Source organism: Kogia breviceps, chromosome 13, assembly GCF_026419965.1.
Source record: "Kogia breviceps isolate mKogBre1 chromosome 13, mKogBre1 haplotype 1, whole genome shotgun sequence".
Classification (NCBI taxonomy): Eukaryota; Metazoa; Chordata; class Mammalia; order Artiodactyla; family Physeteridae; genus Kogia; species Kogia breviceps.
Genome location: NC_081322.1, coordinates 57,255,635 through 57,273,532, shown reverse-complemented (window position 1 = coordinate 57,273,532; position 17,898 = coordinate 57,255,635). Strand labels below are relative to the sequence as shown.

Below are 17,898 nucleotides of genomic sequence, written 5' to 3'. Positions count from 1 at the left end.
TAGACCTTCCCAGTAATTGCTTGTTGAAAGAATGAAGACAATGATAAACATAGAAAATACACAAAAATAATTTGGCCACGTATGCTTGACTACATAAGATTGAGGACAAAGATGGTGATAGAGACCACCCCAAAGTTCTAGAAGATGGGAATATACTTCCACCTGATATAGCTTAGTAGGAAAAGATTTGTTTCTCCTTAGTGACATAAATTATATAGGTGAAGGTAGAATTATTTTTATACATTGGGAATATATCTAGTTAGTCGAAACACATCTCATGTGGACAAGAAAAGAAAACACCAGAGTAAGAAACAGGAACACATCATTCAAAAATTTTATATCTTGGAAGAGGAAAAGAGAATTAAGCCAAAGAGTCCATATGAACAGTACAGTTGGTGGAGAAAGAATGACCAGAAATAAGCAGCCAGAAGCCAGATTCATTGCCAGCTCTTCAGAAAGCAGTGATCTTTAGAGGACTAGGAAGCCTGGTGGACAGGCGAGCTGTGTGTCCTTCCATGACAACAGGAAGGTTATGGTGGGTCCTGAGATTCTGTGGCACATGCCTTCTGCCCTGGGCTGGCTGTGTCCTCTTTGATATACTGGTGAGGCCTCCAGCTAGGGTGACTTCAATCCCCAAAAGAGATCCACAGACTTAGGAAATATGGAGAAGAAAAAGCCAAATGTTCAAGATGCAGGAGGAGCTGACACACAAGAAAATATGCTAATTTTGAAGCAATGAAGGGGGAGTAGTGAAATCATTTAGGGAGGCCCCTGCACCTATAACTAGAATTTTTTGATCAAAATAGAAAACAATTGAATAAATATCTCCTAATACCTTGTAAATAAATCTCCAATGGCTCAGATAAAAGTGGATTCCAAAAGTAAACACTGAGAAATGTAATATGTTCTGAATTACATAGGATACAGAATCCTCTTCCCTAATTCAGGAGTCTCTAAGAGTAACAATTTTCTAATAAAACAAAATGAACAAAGCTTTAAAAACTATCAACAAATATATTTATTGTGGTGGCTTTCCCCCCATTGGATACACTTTGTTAGGAAGTAGTATCCCTTTTAGTTCCAGGTGGACCATTAAGCAGGTAATAAGATTGCTCCCCACCCCCACCCCCCCTCCGTTGAGAGAGAAAGAAAACACATGACTTTGCAAACATGTTATATTTTCCTTGCTCTAGTTTTTGTTTTCTATGAAATCAGAATTTTCTTCTAATAAGTATGATTTGTTTTTGGAAGTAACTTACAGGTACATGTTTACAGACTTACATAACCCAAGGGGTAGCAGAGGCTGAACCACACAGTGCTGACATAGACTGGAGACCTGTTCCAGGTAATCACAACCCTTCACAGTTTTGGAAAGCACAAAAGTCATCTCCAACTCTATGGTTTCTTCCACATTTTGCCAATCCCATACAGTATATTTAATTCTGTAAATATGTGCACTCTCATGCTTCTTGCAGAAGGACAAATGAGGGCAAGAGAACCAAGCTTAAAACAGTTGTTTCTGTGGTGATAATTCCTATGATTCCAAATGCCAGGCCCTAATATCTGAGCAGTCTCTAGATTTCCTGCACAAAACAACACTGTCCTTTGAAAGATGTTTCTCTCCTCTGATCTCCTGTTTCTTTTGAAGGGATACCACATCTTTGAATTTGCAGAACTATTGTTTGCTTCTTTAAACAAATAGCTCGAAAAAATACTTTTATAGGAAAAAGATGTTGCTTCTCCAGATGTCATCATTATGTTCTTACATCTTATAGCCTACTGATGATTATGTACAAAATTTCTTGTCTCTTAAAAATGCACAGAAGCACATAAGATAACCATTCAAAAACATCCCTTCTTTGAACTTTCAGCTCTTTGTTGTTAACTATGCTTGTATGAAGAATATAGCAACTATCTGGAATGTTGTTTAGACTGAGCAGTAACTGACACGTTGTCCATTTGTGGTCCTAATGGTTAGAGCACCTGTCCTGGGCATCTGGTGGAGATAGCAGCATCACGAGTTTACAACAATCTCATGGGACTCTCTAGTGTACAGTGCTGACTGATACCGATTTCTGTTGTTTATCTTGGACCTTTCGCTTCTTCTGCTGCTGTTTGTCTTTGTTTTCTCGTTGCTCTGGAGTTTCTCTGCTGGGCTCCAGACCTTTGTTATCAGGTATTGCATCCTTACTTTCTTCTTTATTAAGTTTTTTTCTTTTTCTCTCCCTTCCTTTTTTTCCTGAAATGAAAGGATACACCTTTTTAAAAACATTCAATCATGTTCTATTTGGTTATTCTAAGTTTTTAAAAACTAGTTGAATTTCTCTTAGGTTGCATACCATGCCCACAGATACCAAATATCTCCTATTTAAATAATTCATTCAACTAATCTTTATGAAGACTGTGCTATATTTCAAGCAATGTAAACATGAAACACATACAACATATAATGAAGCAATTAATATATGATAGTTCTGAATTCCAGAAAGTTCTATTGCTATAAGTTTGATATGAATATTATTTTACATGGTAACTATTTATGGATATTTAATAGAAATTTTTGAATAGATTTCTTGCCATCTAAGAAATTTATTAATGTCTATACATTATCTGTCTCCTACATAAGGCACTATTTTGTTTTCAAAATTGTCCAAGTAGCAGTTACATACTTGCAATATGCTGATATATCTGCATGCCATCTACTAGAAGAGAATTAATTTGCATAACAAATATGCAAATAAAGGTTCATGAGGAATACCAGGATAACTATATTTTAATGCAAGTATTTGTATGTTGAAATTAATTTCCATCACAAATTCTCTACATGCAGGGGTAGCTGTGTCTATAACTTATCGATAACCCTATGGTATTAGCTACCAGGGCAGGGACTTTGTGTCTCTATCAACCAAATGAGTAGATATTTATTGGAATATACTGGATTCCATGGAGGACCTTGACCTTGAACTGTGTTTGAAGCACAGATTTATTCAGATTCACACTCTAAGGTATTTAAAAAAGTGGAATCAACACGACTTTAAAGGTTTTGATGCAGGAAAGCATATTGCAAGAAAGGCTGGAGCCAGGGTGAATAAATGGATTTTATTCTATTGGCTTTGGGGAACTGTTAACAGTTTTAGGAGAGAGTAATTTGATCAAAATGTATGGGTCTGGCACCAAATGAGACGAATCGATTTTTTAAATTTCAAATTAGTGAATTAACTAGATATTTTATTATCATGTTAACATTTTACATATACAACCTACAGTGTAAAATAATTTCAAGGGCATGGTTTTAGTAAGCTCCATTCATACACATATCCCAGTGAAAAATTACTGATTTAAATCAGTATAGTAAATGAAAACTAGGAACAAACTACTCCTTGGTGTGGGAAAAATTCTGATTGGGTGTATCCCTACACACTGAGCCATGTAAAATCTGAAATTAGTTTCGGTCTACAAAAAGTCACTTTGGACAAAAGTATTTTGGATAAATTATTTGCATGACAGAACCAAAATATTTTCACGTCCTGAAATAGGCTGCAAATATTGAATTCAGTGGTTTGGCTTTCCTTTTCTTGAGCTCTGGTTATGGAATTCTAGGAACCAATATTAATACTGCATTCGTAAACTCGGCCAACACAGTCTCCTTGGATTTCATGCCACAGCTAGCTTTGCCTGAGACTATATTTACAAAACCTTCCAGTTACTTTATGAAAACTTGCCTTGTTGGGCTCAACATAACACACCTCCAAATTTTGGACTCTAAAAGGACAGTTAACAAAAATGAGAACTCAGACCACATAAAATAAATATCAGTCAAATTATTTTGGATATGTAGAGATGAGCAAAATATATTAGAGTTGACTGTATGTCTAGGGTTGACTAGTTGTATATTGATTCACCAATTCCATTATTCTTTACACTTAGAATATTGCTGGATTGATAAGATTTCTACAGAAGAAATTCCGGGTGGTTTTTTTTTTTTATGCTGGCTTTACATATTTGAAGAGCTGACATAAACTTAGTAACTAAATACAGAAAACTGAAGAGTTAATTTACTTTCTTTCTGAATATGTACCATAATTTAGTTTTCACAAATCTGCATGAACTGAAAGAGAGCAATGCTGGTTTTTATGGTATATGCTTGATTTTCTGAAGGACATGGCTGCATAGGTTAGATTACATAATATTTCCATTCTGAAGAGCATTTTGGAGGTGTTCAAGTTCAACTCTAAAAATATCATCAGTGAAAATCATTCCAAAGTTCCATAAAAACTACTGACCCCAAACAAAATGTTATTTTTTTGGAAGTCATCCAAAAGCTCAGTGTTTAACATTGTTCTCTTGATGATGGTCCAACATCTCACAGCTGTGATCCCAACCATAAAGTTTTGGACATGTAAAAAATATATTGTTTCTTTCTTGGTCAGAGATTGATTTATATGTTTTCTAGCTACATGTGACAACTTACTCAACTTACAGTGCATTTCTGCTTATTAGCAAACTGATATGATTATTTCTTAATATGGGCAGAAACATTCTTGGAAGTAGCTTGAAACCAAGTATCATAGTTTTATTATCCAAGGAATAACTATTTAGTCTGGGCGGTGAGTGAAAGGGGAGGTTCTACTAAAGTAACAGGAAACTAGCACATTGTACATTGTTGTTGCCCAACAGAGGGCTATTGCACAATAGAGAAATGGGATTATTACTTTTTACAGGCCATGTGTTAGTGGTTGGAAATGCTAACTACCCTTTTGCGTAAGTAATATATTTTCCTCTTGTCCAAGAAATAGAAATGCAGAAGAGTGGCTCTAGTCCATTAAAAACTCACAGGCAATTTGGGAAATTTGGTAAGGTTTTCATTAAAGAGGATTTCTTTTTCTATTCTGGTGACTTTTCATTGATGTGGTCAATAGTTATTTTTATACTTTTTTGGGTAATTATGCAAACTAAGCATTACAGTTATCACAATCTTACATATATATGTTTGTGTTTTGTCATTCATTGATTATGTGTGTGCACGCACACACGCGCACCAGAATTGTGTTGTAGAGTGTTCCAATGATTAAAAGAATGTTCATCTTCCCTCGATGTTCCACCCTCATGGGCGGACTTTGCATAGAAACCATCAAAAAGAAATTGCTATTAGCAATCAAATACAATCTGAGCCTTTGCATAGAAATATGTTTAAGAACACTTTCTTACATATGTAGAGAACAAATGTATGGGCACCAAGGGGGGAAAGCGGGGGGCAGAGGTGGTGGTGGTGGGATGAACTGGGAGATTGGGATTGGCATATATACACTAATATGTATAAAATAGGTAACTAATAAGAACCTGCTGTATAAGAAAAAATAAAATAAAATTTAAAAAAAATGGGCTTCCCTGGTGGCGCAGTGGTTGAGAGTCCGCCTGCCGATGCAGGGGACACGGGTTCGTGCCCCGGTCCGGGAGGATCCCACATGCCGCGGAGCGGCTGGGCCCGTGAGCCATGGCCGCTGAGCCTGTGCGTCCAGAGCCTGTGCTCCGCGAAGGGAGAGGCCACAGCAGTGAGAGGCCCGCGTACCGCAAAAAAAAACAAAAACAAAAAACAAGAACACTGTCTTTAGAGTCAAAAAAACATGGTGTTCAAATTCTAGGTCCGCCACCAGCTATTTGTGTGACTTTTGGCAAGTTGTTGATATCTCTCGGGATTAATTGTCTGATATTTAAAATGTGAATAATCATTACTACTTGCTAAACTTTTTAAGGATTGCGTGAGATGCTTGTAAAGCACTTAGCATAGTGCATGGGAGAAATGAAAGCGAATGTTAATAACTCATTACACAAACACAAATTAAACCTCTATCCCATGCCAAAGAGTGGGCTAAAACCTGGGGATACAAGCGAGATATAGAGACAGACACAAGAAATATAGTCACACACTAATGCAAAAATAGAAGCATGCACAAGATCTACTGGTTGCAGGGCAAGAAAAGCATTGAACTCTGCCAATGGAGATCAAAAACGACTCCCCAGATGGGGTGATGTTTGAGCTGAGCTTTAAAGAATTAGTGAGAGTTTGCCAGGCTGAAGAGGGAAAAAGGGCACGGTAGGCAGAGAACAATATGTCAATGGCATGAAGGGTGCAAGGACATGGTGAATCTGGGGAACTGAAGTAGACTTCCTTGGTTTGATCAGAGTTTATATACAGTATATTACCCAGAGAAGCTGGAACAATAGACAGGACTTAATTGCCATTTGGGGAGTTTGTCCTGAGGACCAGTGGTACTGAAAACTGGAGAAGGGCAAGTATCAGAATCTGAGAGCAAAGCAGAGTTTGGGTGTTTCTGTGACTAGTTTAACATGTGACCTTATTTTCTATTTCAGAAACACTTCTATAAGTAATAAGAACCCATAAAGTGACTAGTGGTGATGACTGGTATTTATTTTTGAGCCTTGACTTTCAAAAGAGTAGCTAAAGTCTATGTGAAGACCATACAGCCGCGTAGTATTTAAGATTTTGTTGCAAGTCAGTGTCACATAATTGAGTAGGTGATTGACAGTTTTGAGATTCTGAAGTTATTTTCTATTAATACGATAGTATGTAGCCATTTATGTAAACACCTCCTAGGGCCTTCTGCAGACCAGGTTCCCAAGCGCAGATGACTCTGAAAAATACAGATTCCTAGCGCCACTCCTGGAGATTATGAATCAGTAGTTTTCATGATGGGCCCAGGAACCTACAGTTAAAAACATGTTCACCCCCAGTTTATTCTTATGTGCAGCTTCATTTAAGAACCATAGCTGTAGATCAACAGACGATCCAATTTCCTTAAACATATACTCTCAAAAAGTTTATTTCATATCACATGTCTTATCATTTCTTGTCTTATATTTTTCCCCATGGATATCAAATATGTTTTCTGACTTACTGTAGCTACTAATTTTTAAGTCAAGTTTTCTGATTAGGTACATTTGGAATAGACACCTAGATACAAAACAAAAATTAGTTGCAGATAGTCATTCAAAAATATATCAAGGAAATATGAACTGAAAAGACTAAACATATTAAAAAGAACAAAGAGAGAAGGAAATGATCCTGAATTATATTTCCTAAATTACATGTAACATATTTTAAGTTCCAAGTAAAAATAAAAACCACAGAAAATGCTCAATCACCCTTTTAAATATAATGTGGTTATAAATAAAAGAGTTGTTCTCCTTAGAATTACAGATATAATTTATTTATTGAGAATTATTCAAATTATGAATATCAGTTCACAGTTTTCCAGATGTTTAGAAATATGTGTCCAAGTCTTTATAAAAGCTGCTTCTTGGTGAATTTCTTGCAAGATACCACTGAGGGGAGCTATTGAGCTTAAGTATCTCCACTTCCAAGACTTTCAAAAAGCTGAGAATGTATCCTACACTCTAAACTGAGGACTAAATATCACTGAATCTATGATTCAAACCAATTAAATAAATATCCCATCAAAAGTACAAAATTTATTGCTAGGTATTTTCTCTTTATTGGGTGTAGAAGGAAATTCAACTGGAAAGCCAAAGCTTTATACCTTCAAAAGAACACAAGTGGTGTGAAAATGGGGTTAATCTGATGATTTTTGGATCTAGAGTTGGACCTGAAACTTATGTATAGAGGATGAAAATTCCAACTTTTTTTCCTTTTTGTTAAGACATCACTGAAGAAATTTCACAAAGGAGGGGAAATCGCTACAGTATAACTTCTTCAGCAAATATGATTTATTGTGTAAATATATATTTAAGGGTCTTTGAACTGTGGGCACAGGACAGGACAGCTTGACCCAGTGGTGAAGAACAGAGCTGAAAGTCAGCAAGGCCAAATTCCTTCTCAGCTGTATTATTACCAAATAGAACAGACTTGAGAAATGCATTAAAACCTTTTGTTTTGTTTTTGTTTTAATAAAATAGAAACACTTATTTCTTTGCTATTTTTTTAACTCAGGAATTTATTTCAAATACATTGAACATAGGAAAGAATGATAGGTTTAAAAAAAATAGGCAGACAATTTCTCCAAATGGAAATTTAAGCTACCTGATTTATCTACTCTGTACAGTTGATCCTTAAACAACACAGGTTTGAACTGCAAAGATCCCCTTATACCTGGATATTTTTCAACAGTAATATTACAGTACTATAGTTTCTGGTCGGTTAAATCCCCAGATGCAGAGGAACCATGGATATGGAGGGCGACAATAAATTATACTTGGCTTAACCCTCTGAGGTTGTTTAAGGGTCAACCATAGTTTAATACATGAATTAGTTCAATTGTATTTCCATTTAACTTCCAAGATGCTTTTGAGTAACTATTCGCAGAAAAATAATTCGACGTATCATTATATGCTCTGCTAAGTGCTGTAATTTGGGGAGTTACCTTGAGCCCATTTTTGCAAAGATATTAAGATTGAAATAACATTTTGCCACCAACTGAAAACGGTTAATGTAAATCTATTTGTGTCATTCTTCTGGGGATTCTGAAACAAGTCCGTCCTGACTGAAAGGCACTGAGTGTAAATTTTCGGACGTGAAAGAAGATAAACCCAAACTTCTTGCCGTGGTGTCCGGGGTGCTTGTCCTGTGACCTGGCCCCTGCTTATGTAGTCTGCAACCTTGAAGACCTCATCCTTCTCTTCCTAGTCACCTCTGCACTTCACCTGCCACAGCTCACAGTGTTTACAGATCCCGTATGTTTGATTCATTTCCCTAGAATGCATTCTCTAGTATCCCTTGCGCTAACTCAGACTTAAGTACTCACGTGTCACCCCTTCAGGGAAAGCTTCCTCACTCTTCTAACTTTTTCTTAGGCTGGATTATTTAGGTTTCTCCTCTCTTTGCTCCTTAAACTGCCAATTAGTAATCCTGTTGCAATAATCAAGGAGAAGATGACTCAAGCTGTCTGTTTTTAAAAACAGTAAGAGCAATGACAGATAACTAAAACGTAATGAACACTTCCATGTGCCAGGCATACTTCGAAGAGCGAGCGCTGTGTCTATAAGCTCTGTCATAACCTCCATGGGAAGATGAGGAAAACGAGGGCTCTTAACCACCGTGTTCCTCTGCCTCCACAATTGTGTCTCAACAGAGCACAATGTGACACGACATCCTTGTATTCTTGTTTTATTTCACAATTAAACTGCTGAATACAAAAAAAACAGAAAAAGAAAAGACAGTGTGCAGGTGTGGACTAACATAGGAAAACATAGAGGTTTTGTAAAAATTAGAACATACTTACTTGACCTCTTGAAACTTCAGTTTCCTGAGCTGCCAGTTGATCCTCAGAACCTAAGAGCACTTTGCAGTAGATGTTTTGTGTCTTCACCAGTTACCTCATGCTCTACCCTCTTCTGTTTTATTGCTACAAGTCTGTTTAGTTTTCATTATTTCCACTCGTCTCCCAATCATGTAGAGGTAGGATATTGTATGCATATATATATATATATATATATATATATATCTTATCATTCATATCTAACTTACAAACTTTATTTGACTTTTAAAACTACCACTATTACCTTTTTGAAATTCTAATAAAATTATCAGAGATTTTTATATTTTGTTACATTTAGTATCAGAAAAAGAGAAAGAAAAACTGTATGAATTTAAATTTCACAATCCCACTGAGGCTTGAAGGCAGTCCCATTATAAATAATTTCATTTTATGGCAGATATCATAAACACCAATAATAACAACTTTTCAGAATCTATATTTCCATAATATGCTTCAGCAAAATGAACTTGCTTTTGCCAAATCAGATACTTTCCTTATGAATTGATTGTTGTCAATAGGCCTTTACAGATTTTTTCCCGTGTTGCTTAAATAGTTTCATTACTCACTGAAGATTCAGGATCTGAAATTTTGAATTCTGGCTCCACGTCCTAACAGAACTTTCCATTGGCCTTTCCCCCAAATGTAACTCCAGTCCATCTTCATGCTTCTGCTGCCCAGAATGCTACCCTGGACTTCTTGCACTCAAAAGGGACGTTACCTAGAGTGCCAAGGGAACTGTGAAAGATACTGGATACTGCATACTATGATGCCTTCTTGTTGTAAGTCGTCAGTATTAAAAGAACAGTTAAAAGTGCAAGGAGAGAAAAGAAACCCAAAATGTTTTACTATTTGCAATATTTACAATTTACTCATTATAAAAGTAAAGCGTATCCTGTATTTTATAATATTTAAAAAATATAACAGTGCATTACGATTTACATTACGTAACTATTTTAAGTTTAGTATTCTTTTATGTGGGCTAATTTCTTTTGAATCAACTACCTTTTGTTTGAACGTTCATTTGAAATTAGTAAGTTCAGTGTTGTTTTTTTTTTCAATGCAAAATTTCTTAACTTCACTTTGAAATTTTACCCAGCATATTAGGTTAGATTACAAAATTCTTGGAAACTAAATCACATACAATTTACATGTTGAAAATTTCCTGATCTAAGCATGTTTGCATAGTGTGTTTTGAACTAGATCTTGGGTCTTACACAATTTCACCTATTGGATAAGCAAGTAAACTTATTCTGATTTTCATTTGCTATCTAAGAATGTGTTAGTAAATTTCACCTATTAAATCAGTCAAATTTTGTTCATTACTTTTGCCATGAAATTCATGACTAGCTTGTGAAATGACTATTACTGCTCTCTTTACAAAAAATGACTCTGCATATGATATTTTGATTGTCTCACATACTGTTTATGAATTTACGAGGGTATGTGTATATTGCTTATCTTCAGACATTTAGACAGTGATATGGCTGGCACCGCTATTTCAAAAACCATTGAAACCTGCCTAGTAGCATTGTCGAGTGTCCTCCCAAAATTTTCAGTAGAGACCAGTCTTCTCAAAGTATTAATGAGTATCTTGGAAATTAATTGATGTGTTTATCTTTGTTGTAACACTCATTCTCTACCTTGTCTCCCTCCTCACAGCCCACCCTCAACTCATGTTGACTGCTGCTATAGGCTACCATCTTATATATCAAGGTAGAGAATATGTATGAGTCTATGGAATATTTATGTTAAAATTTTTTTCATATCATCCTTTAAAAAATCTATTGCAGCAATTTAAATATAAAAAAAGCCACCCAGTTTTATTCTAGGAATAGCCTCTTTGAAAATTCCTATCATATGCATATTGCCAAACTTAAAGTATGTAAGATAGTTTATTAAGGATAGGATTTCCTACAAAATTATTTTAAAAGCAGAATACACAATTGTCAGACCATTGTTTGAGTGACTCCTTTAAGAAATATGGACAAGGATTTCTTTAATACTTCACTATAAAGAATGTTTTAAAAACATTTCATATTTTTGTGATAAATTATTTTTCCTAATTTTGTGTCAATTAAAATTTTTTTTTCTTTTGGCCAAACTGCGCAGCATGTGGGATCTTAGTTCCCCGACCAGGGATCGAACCTGGGCTCCCTGCAGTGGAAGTGCAGAGTCTTAACCACTAGACCACCAGGGAAGTCCTCAATTTAAATTTTAAATGCAACAACTTTATTTAATATATCACTAGTCAACAACAAGTTGAAAGTACTGCCTGAAGTGTAGACTGCTTTGAAAATCTGAGCCTTAAAAATGTTTTTCTTGGTGAATTTTCATTCTCTTGCTCTAAATCTGTCTGAGTTGACAATCATCCTACCCCAGCCCCACTAACACATGCTAAAGCAACACAATAAAGAATGCTTAAATTTGTTGACTTACCCAATTCATTTACCTTAGAGAACCAAAAACCTCAGTTATATCAGTATTTGATTCTGAAAATTAACAATTGATATTTTAAAACTGTTTTTCATCCTCACATATTCCTCTCATGAGAGAACACAATGACAGTGTGTTTTCATGTAGAGCTTAGTCAGAATAACACTGGTATTTGAATTTTCCCATTTTTCTTCAGTTAGGTGTGTAGGTTCACAGTTCAGTCTTTCATACTTGAAATACAAGTTCTGGAATCTGTTTATGGTAAATATCCACCAAACGCCTTTTTTTTTTTTTAAGAGAATCACTAAGCCAAGAGCACTGTCTTCATCTTTCATGAATTATAGCTTTCCAATTAACAGGAAAGTCCTTCATTTCAAAAGTCTGAACGGAATGCTACTTGAAAATTCATTCCAGCTGGTTAAATTGAAGAACTGAAAGAATTCCAAAGAAAGAATATTCTCTTGGCATTTATCATTTGACTTTCATTTGGATAAATTTCCATTTGCTCCAAGAACTTGTCTCAGAATTTTGTTCTTCTGAGACAAAAAAAGAAGTGTTGATAGGCATGTTTGACTGTGCTGTACTTCCTCCCTTACCGAAATTGTGTACTTGGTTGTATTGACAGGAGGAGATGGCCTCATACTTGCTGACACTTTGGCAGTGATTGATTATACAAGAAATGTTGATATTATTCTAGTCACTTTTATCATTTTATGCACTAGTTGACTGTGCTGTCTAATTCTCATGCTACCACATCCCACTCTTTCTTTCTTTTGAAGCTTTTTACTGCTTGATGGAGGAAAAATGTAACTCTAACCTGGAATTACATCACAGGGGGAAAAGCAACTACCAAGTGTTTTATCTAGTGTGTTACTCCATATTTTTAGTAAAGATGTCACACTCTTTTAAAGTTATAATTTAGTATTTTCAGCAATTTATTGATTACTTATGTAAAGCTAATTTTTTTAACGCAACTTCAGTACATTCTCAAATGTTTTCACTATTAATACTAGTTTCAGTAATACTAGTTTTAATATTTTCTTTCTTTTTTTGTTACAGATTCTGTCTCAAACTATTGACTTCTTAACTAGCTTAGAAAACATAGCGTACCCCATGTAGCCTCTACTATATTAAAATTTGCAAGAAATAAATTTTCTTCATTAAAGTAAATAAGATAATAAGGGTTGTATTTCACCTATAGCAGATAACACAAGCTGTTTTAAGTACTTTTTCTCTCACTCTGTTCCTGTGAATATCTGTTCTTAATTAGAAATACTTTTCACATGCATTTCCATAAGCAACAAGGTAGCTCCTTGTAATTATTTCATCAACAGTGGTTACATATACTTGAATGGAATACAAATGATTTAATTTCTTTAAAAGTTTTTGGCAGTTGAGTGTTCACTAATCTAGAAATATCCACCGTATAAATGAGATTAGTAATATTTTACCATATCTCATTTTACAGTTTTTCATTGTACTTCCTTTTTCATTGTATTGATGCATGTTAGGATGGGGGAGGAGTTGGGAGAGTAGACACATGTGCAACAAGTGTGTGTGTATGTTTGTGTATATATATAAATATATATGCACATATTTATTTATAGGTCCCTTCCCACCACAGATGGAAAAGTTCTATTTTTCTGGTGGATTTAAAAATATCAATTCAAAGACAGAAAGCCTGTTTTCCAATTTAATTTTCAGTAAGTCTGAAAGGAGATTTAGCCAATTACAAGAGTTCTTCAGAAATCCGAACCTTTAAAATTAAGAGACTCTGCTAGGTTATGTGACTTTTACCTTTTTCTTATCAAACATATTTTCCATATGTTAAATTAAATTTAACTTAAATTAAGTTGCACCCTTTCTTTTTTTCTTTGCAAACTTTCAAAATGTTGTGGGAAAAATAGAATGTGGTGCTCTAATAAGCATCTGATTAATGCAGAAAAATTTAAAGAATTATGTTCATTCTTTGGATACTCAAACTTTTACATGTGGACTTCCCCTCCTAACATTGACGTTATCATGAGAAGTCCAATTTCCCTCTTCTTTCTTTGCTACTAATTAGTTCATTTCCTTCCATTGTTTTGATTGGGTCCCTAAGTGTATATTTTATGTATTATCTACATATATTATCTACTGAATTTTGATCTATACTTCCAGGCCCTTTTTTTTTTTTTTTTTTTTTTGTGGCCATGGCTCACAGGCCCAGCCGCACCGCGGCATGTGGGATCCTCCCGGACCGGGGCACGAACCCGCGTTCCCTGCATCCGCAGGTGGACTCTCAACCACTGTGCCACCAGGGAAGCCCTCCAGGCCCTTTTGTAATATGTCATGATGATACTGAATTATGCTTCTACTTTTTATAAAATAGGAAGAACAATGTAGTAATAACTGTAAATATGATGGACTTATCTTTGTAGAAACTCAACCTTAATTTCGTTTCCCTATAAAAATATTTAGAAAGAAAATACAATTCACAGGATGGGTTATTTCAGGTGGGGTGGATAACGTTGGGGCTTCCAGCAGTGGGTTCCTGATTCATTTGCATAATTTTGTGCACAGAGAACCTGGAGACATAAGAGGCCTCCATACCTGGTACACAGGTAAGCATTGCTACCATTGCTCCAAAGAATGTGGCAGTTTTGCCTTTCTCTTTGGCACGAGCCTGTACACAGTAGTGACTCAATAAATATTGGTTGAAAAAATTAAATGAAAAGATGAATAATGCTCTCTTTTCTTGATTTAATGCTTGTCATTGTATTTGAGGGAGAGATGGGGAAGGACAGACATAGAGAGAGATGCTTTTGGTGTTATTATCACATATGCAAGCATGCTGTGATTACCCAGTATTTTGAACAACTTGTCTTAATGAATGACATTTATTATTATGGAGCCCTCTGCCAGTTAGCCACTTCCATACAATATTGGCTTCAAGTGACTACAATTCACTCCAGAGAGCTACATCATGGTTGCAGGGAAATAATTTTAACTTGTCATGCTCTAGAAGATCATCTTTGGGACCAAACCAATGATGAATAACTAGAGTATCCCTAAGGCTGTTTCAGGTAGAGAACTTAGAAGTCCAGGTTGCGACAGAGAGGTTACAGAGGATACTCCTCTCTTCTATTGTGAGAAGGAACTTAAATTCTAGAACAGTTTTAGGGATTTGAAGGCTCTAAGGTTTCCCTGAGGCTGGGAATGTGGACAACCTCTCAGCCCAAAACTGGGAAAGAGTGGCCTAAGAAAATTTTTCTGAGACTGGAGAATAAGAGGTGGTCAGGGAGAGAGTGGGGAAATGGAGGAGGAGAGGAAGGGACTTGGATGATTATGAAAAGTTGAAGGATGGCAAAATAGCTTTTTTCTTCCTTAAATTATCTTCTATAGCAGGCACAAATGATGCTTTATTTGGTGGAGTAGGGAACGTTGTCTTCTTTTAAAATAATGAAATATGACCCTGGCTCATCTTGACCCAATCTTAGGGCTTTTGAAGTGGTACTGCACAGTCTCAGAAGCTTGATTTCCCCTTGAGTTTTGACTGACTGTGGCTTTTGTTGTGATCCATTGAATTTTGCGTTTGGTGGAATTCCACCAAAAGGAAGGGCCCTTGGGTAATATGATGAAACTGTCAATTTAAGAGGGTGTAGCAAGGGCAGCAAATGGCACGTGTAATGCAATTAACGAGAGGAAGTCAGGAAAGACTTAAGCAAATAAGCTGAAAATGAAAGAAACTGTAACAGTTTCTGAAGGAATGAAATCTGTCTTACACCATCTCCGCAAAAATGAATCCTTATTGTTTAATTGAGTATTTAAGAATCAAATAAGATGCTCTTGGAAATAAAAAGGCCAAATGAAGTAGAAAAAAGTGTTTTAAAGGAATAAATAGTTTTTAATATCCCATGTTTTAGTTTTTTACCTTCTGAGCAGAGTGCACAATCTTCCTGTGTCCCTGAAGACCATATGAAGGTAGAAAGGGGAATATATAACCAATGATTGATATAAACCCTTCCCTTATCTCCAGGGAACTTTTAGGAAAAAGGGTAGTAGTCAGGAGGTGATTAAAAATGCTGAGGAGTAAAAATATTTAAGGATGGCAGGAGTAAGATTGGCAGATTTATCTCTCTGCTGTGCTGGGGGTTGAGGGGATGGGAAGAAGAATCCTTTCTTCTCTATTACACCTTGGCCACCCTTAATCAAGTACATTTTTGGACCCTGTAAACTGTATTGGTACTTTTTAGCTGCACAGACCTTGAGGAAGCACAAAAGTCTGTCTCCTGGGCAGCCTTCCCTGAGTATGAACAGGTCTAGGTGTGGGTGATGAATCTGTCCTAACAGAAAACAATACCCATGATTTCTAAAAATCAGCAAAAATTTCAGAGATCACTGAATGCTCTAATTGATTTTTTTTTTTTTTTTCTTTTTTTTTGTGTGGTATGCGGGCCTCTCACTGTTGTGGCCTCTCCCGTTGCGGAGCACAGGCTCCGGACGCGCAGGCTCAGCGGCCATGGCTCACGGGCCCAGCCGCTCCGCGGCATGTGGGATCTTCCCGGACCGGGGCACGAACCCGTATCCCCTGCATCGGCAGGCGGATTCTCAACCACTGCGCCACCAGGGAAGCCCTAATTGATTATTTTTGCTACAGCTCACAACACATAATAAGTAGTTGTATTCTTTATGTATGTTAATATATTCAACATTTTTGATTCATACATGGATTAATAAATTAACATATTTTGCTGTACTAGTTGTTAAATGTTTTGAAAATCGCTCCTTGCCTATATACATCCTTTAAGATAGATTTCAAAGGCTGCTGTCTCCATGAAGCCTTCCCCAGTTATTCTCCAGCAGGTGAGTAGGGATGCCGTAAAGTATAGCTTCTATGACCTTGGACTTTGAAGTTAGAAAGATCTGAGTCTGATTCTGATTCTCTGCCAAACCATTTAGTCATTCTCTATCCTTGGGGGATGTTGCTTAAACTCTCAAGACCTCATTTTAAAAAATATGTGCTTAAAAATAGGTGTGGCATTCAATTAAATGTCATACATCTGAAATGGGTATCAGAAAATGTATATTTTAGACTTGGCTATATTACTTAGCAGCTATGTGACCTTAAGTGAAGCGCTTTCTGTGATTCAGTTGACTCATTTATAAACACGAACAGATAATTCCTATTCTTCTCACTACTTGGGATAGGTGTGAGGAACAAATGAAATACAACTACTTAGAAAATTGAAAAAATAATAAAATTATAACCCCTAAAATAATGATGATGATGATGTTGGTGGTGGTCTCTATGAAAATATAAAACAGTTGAGTACATCAAGTCACCTGTGAAAACAGAAGAGCCCTAATTTGACTAAAATAAAACCTCAGGGGCACTTAATTTTTTAAGACTTTTGGTGGAAGTCCTTAACCCACTCAAGTCCACCTGCTTCAGTAAAATTAAAAAAATCTTACTCCTTATGTATTGCTCAAACATGTTATTGTCTCTTCATTCTCATTTAGTTCAAGCCTCTTACCATCTCCAGAGTGTAATTCTGCAAAACTAGGGACACTGCATTTTTTTGCTTCCAGATGTTTTCCACTTTGCTGTCAGGTTACCCCGTTATAGCATGGAGGGCTGCTCTGCTGTTCCTGTTGGTCTCTTGTTTTTTTTAATCTCCACAGGGCCTGTATTTCCAAAGTTGGGAATACATGGCTTAGAAGGCCCTTCAGAATCTGACTCCAGTCTATTTTATAGAGTGTTATTTTTTACCCTAATTTGCCTTTGCTTCAGCTACACCACATGTCTCATGATTATCTGATCACATCACATTCTTTCTTGCTTTTGTGCCTAGATGCTTGTCCTTAATGGGAAGCTTCTTCAGCTGGAAAAATTCGACGTGCTTTTCAAGAGCCAATAACACGTTACCTCCTCTGTTTCCAGAACACTGTACCCATCTGTCTATTTTGCCATTATTTGTTTACAACTAACTCTCACATGAAATTGTGAACTCTTAAGTGAGTCTCATACAGATTTGTGTATCTTCCTTGTCATTTTCACTTTTTGCATCTAGCATGGTTCCTGGCATACAGTAGTTACTCAACACATAAAGTCACAAGAAAGGATGAATAGGCAGTGTTCAATGCCAGAATCATGCAGAGCTAGACAAGTGGTGATACCACAAGGCTTAAA

General features: G+C 36.1%; 1 protein-coding gene and 1 non-coding gene across 2 annotated transcripts in view; both read right to left on the bottom strand.

Moving 5' to 3' along the window:
• Window positions 1-997: 997 nt before the first annotated feature.
• RSPO3 (R-spondin 3) overlaps window positions 998-17,898 on the bottom strand; it is a 76,529-nt gene continuing 59,628 nt past the window's right edge. The window contains exon 5 of the mRNA XM_059083576.2: window positions 998-2,239. Within this exon, the coding sequence (XP_058939559.1) occupies window positions 2,046-2,239 (194 nt within the window). The 3' untranslated portion in view covers window positions 998-2,045. The remainder of the gene's footprint in view (window positions 2,240-17,898) is intronic.
• Window positions 11,418-11,490, bottom strand: TRNAG-UCC (transfer RNA glycine (anticodon UCC)). Its single transcript has one exon. It is a non-coding gene; the product is annotated as a tRNA-Gly (tRNA).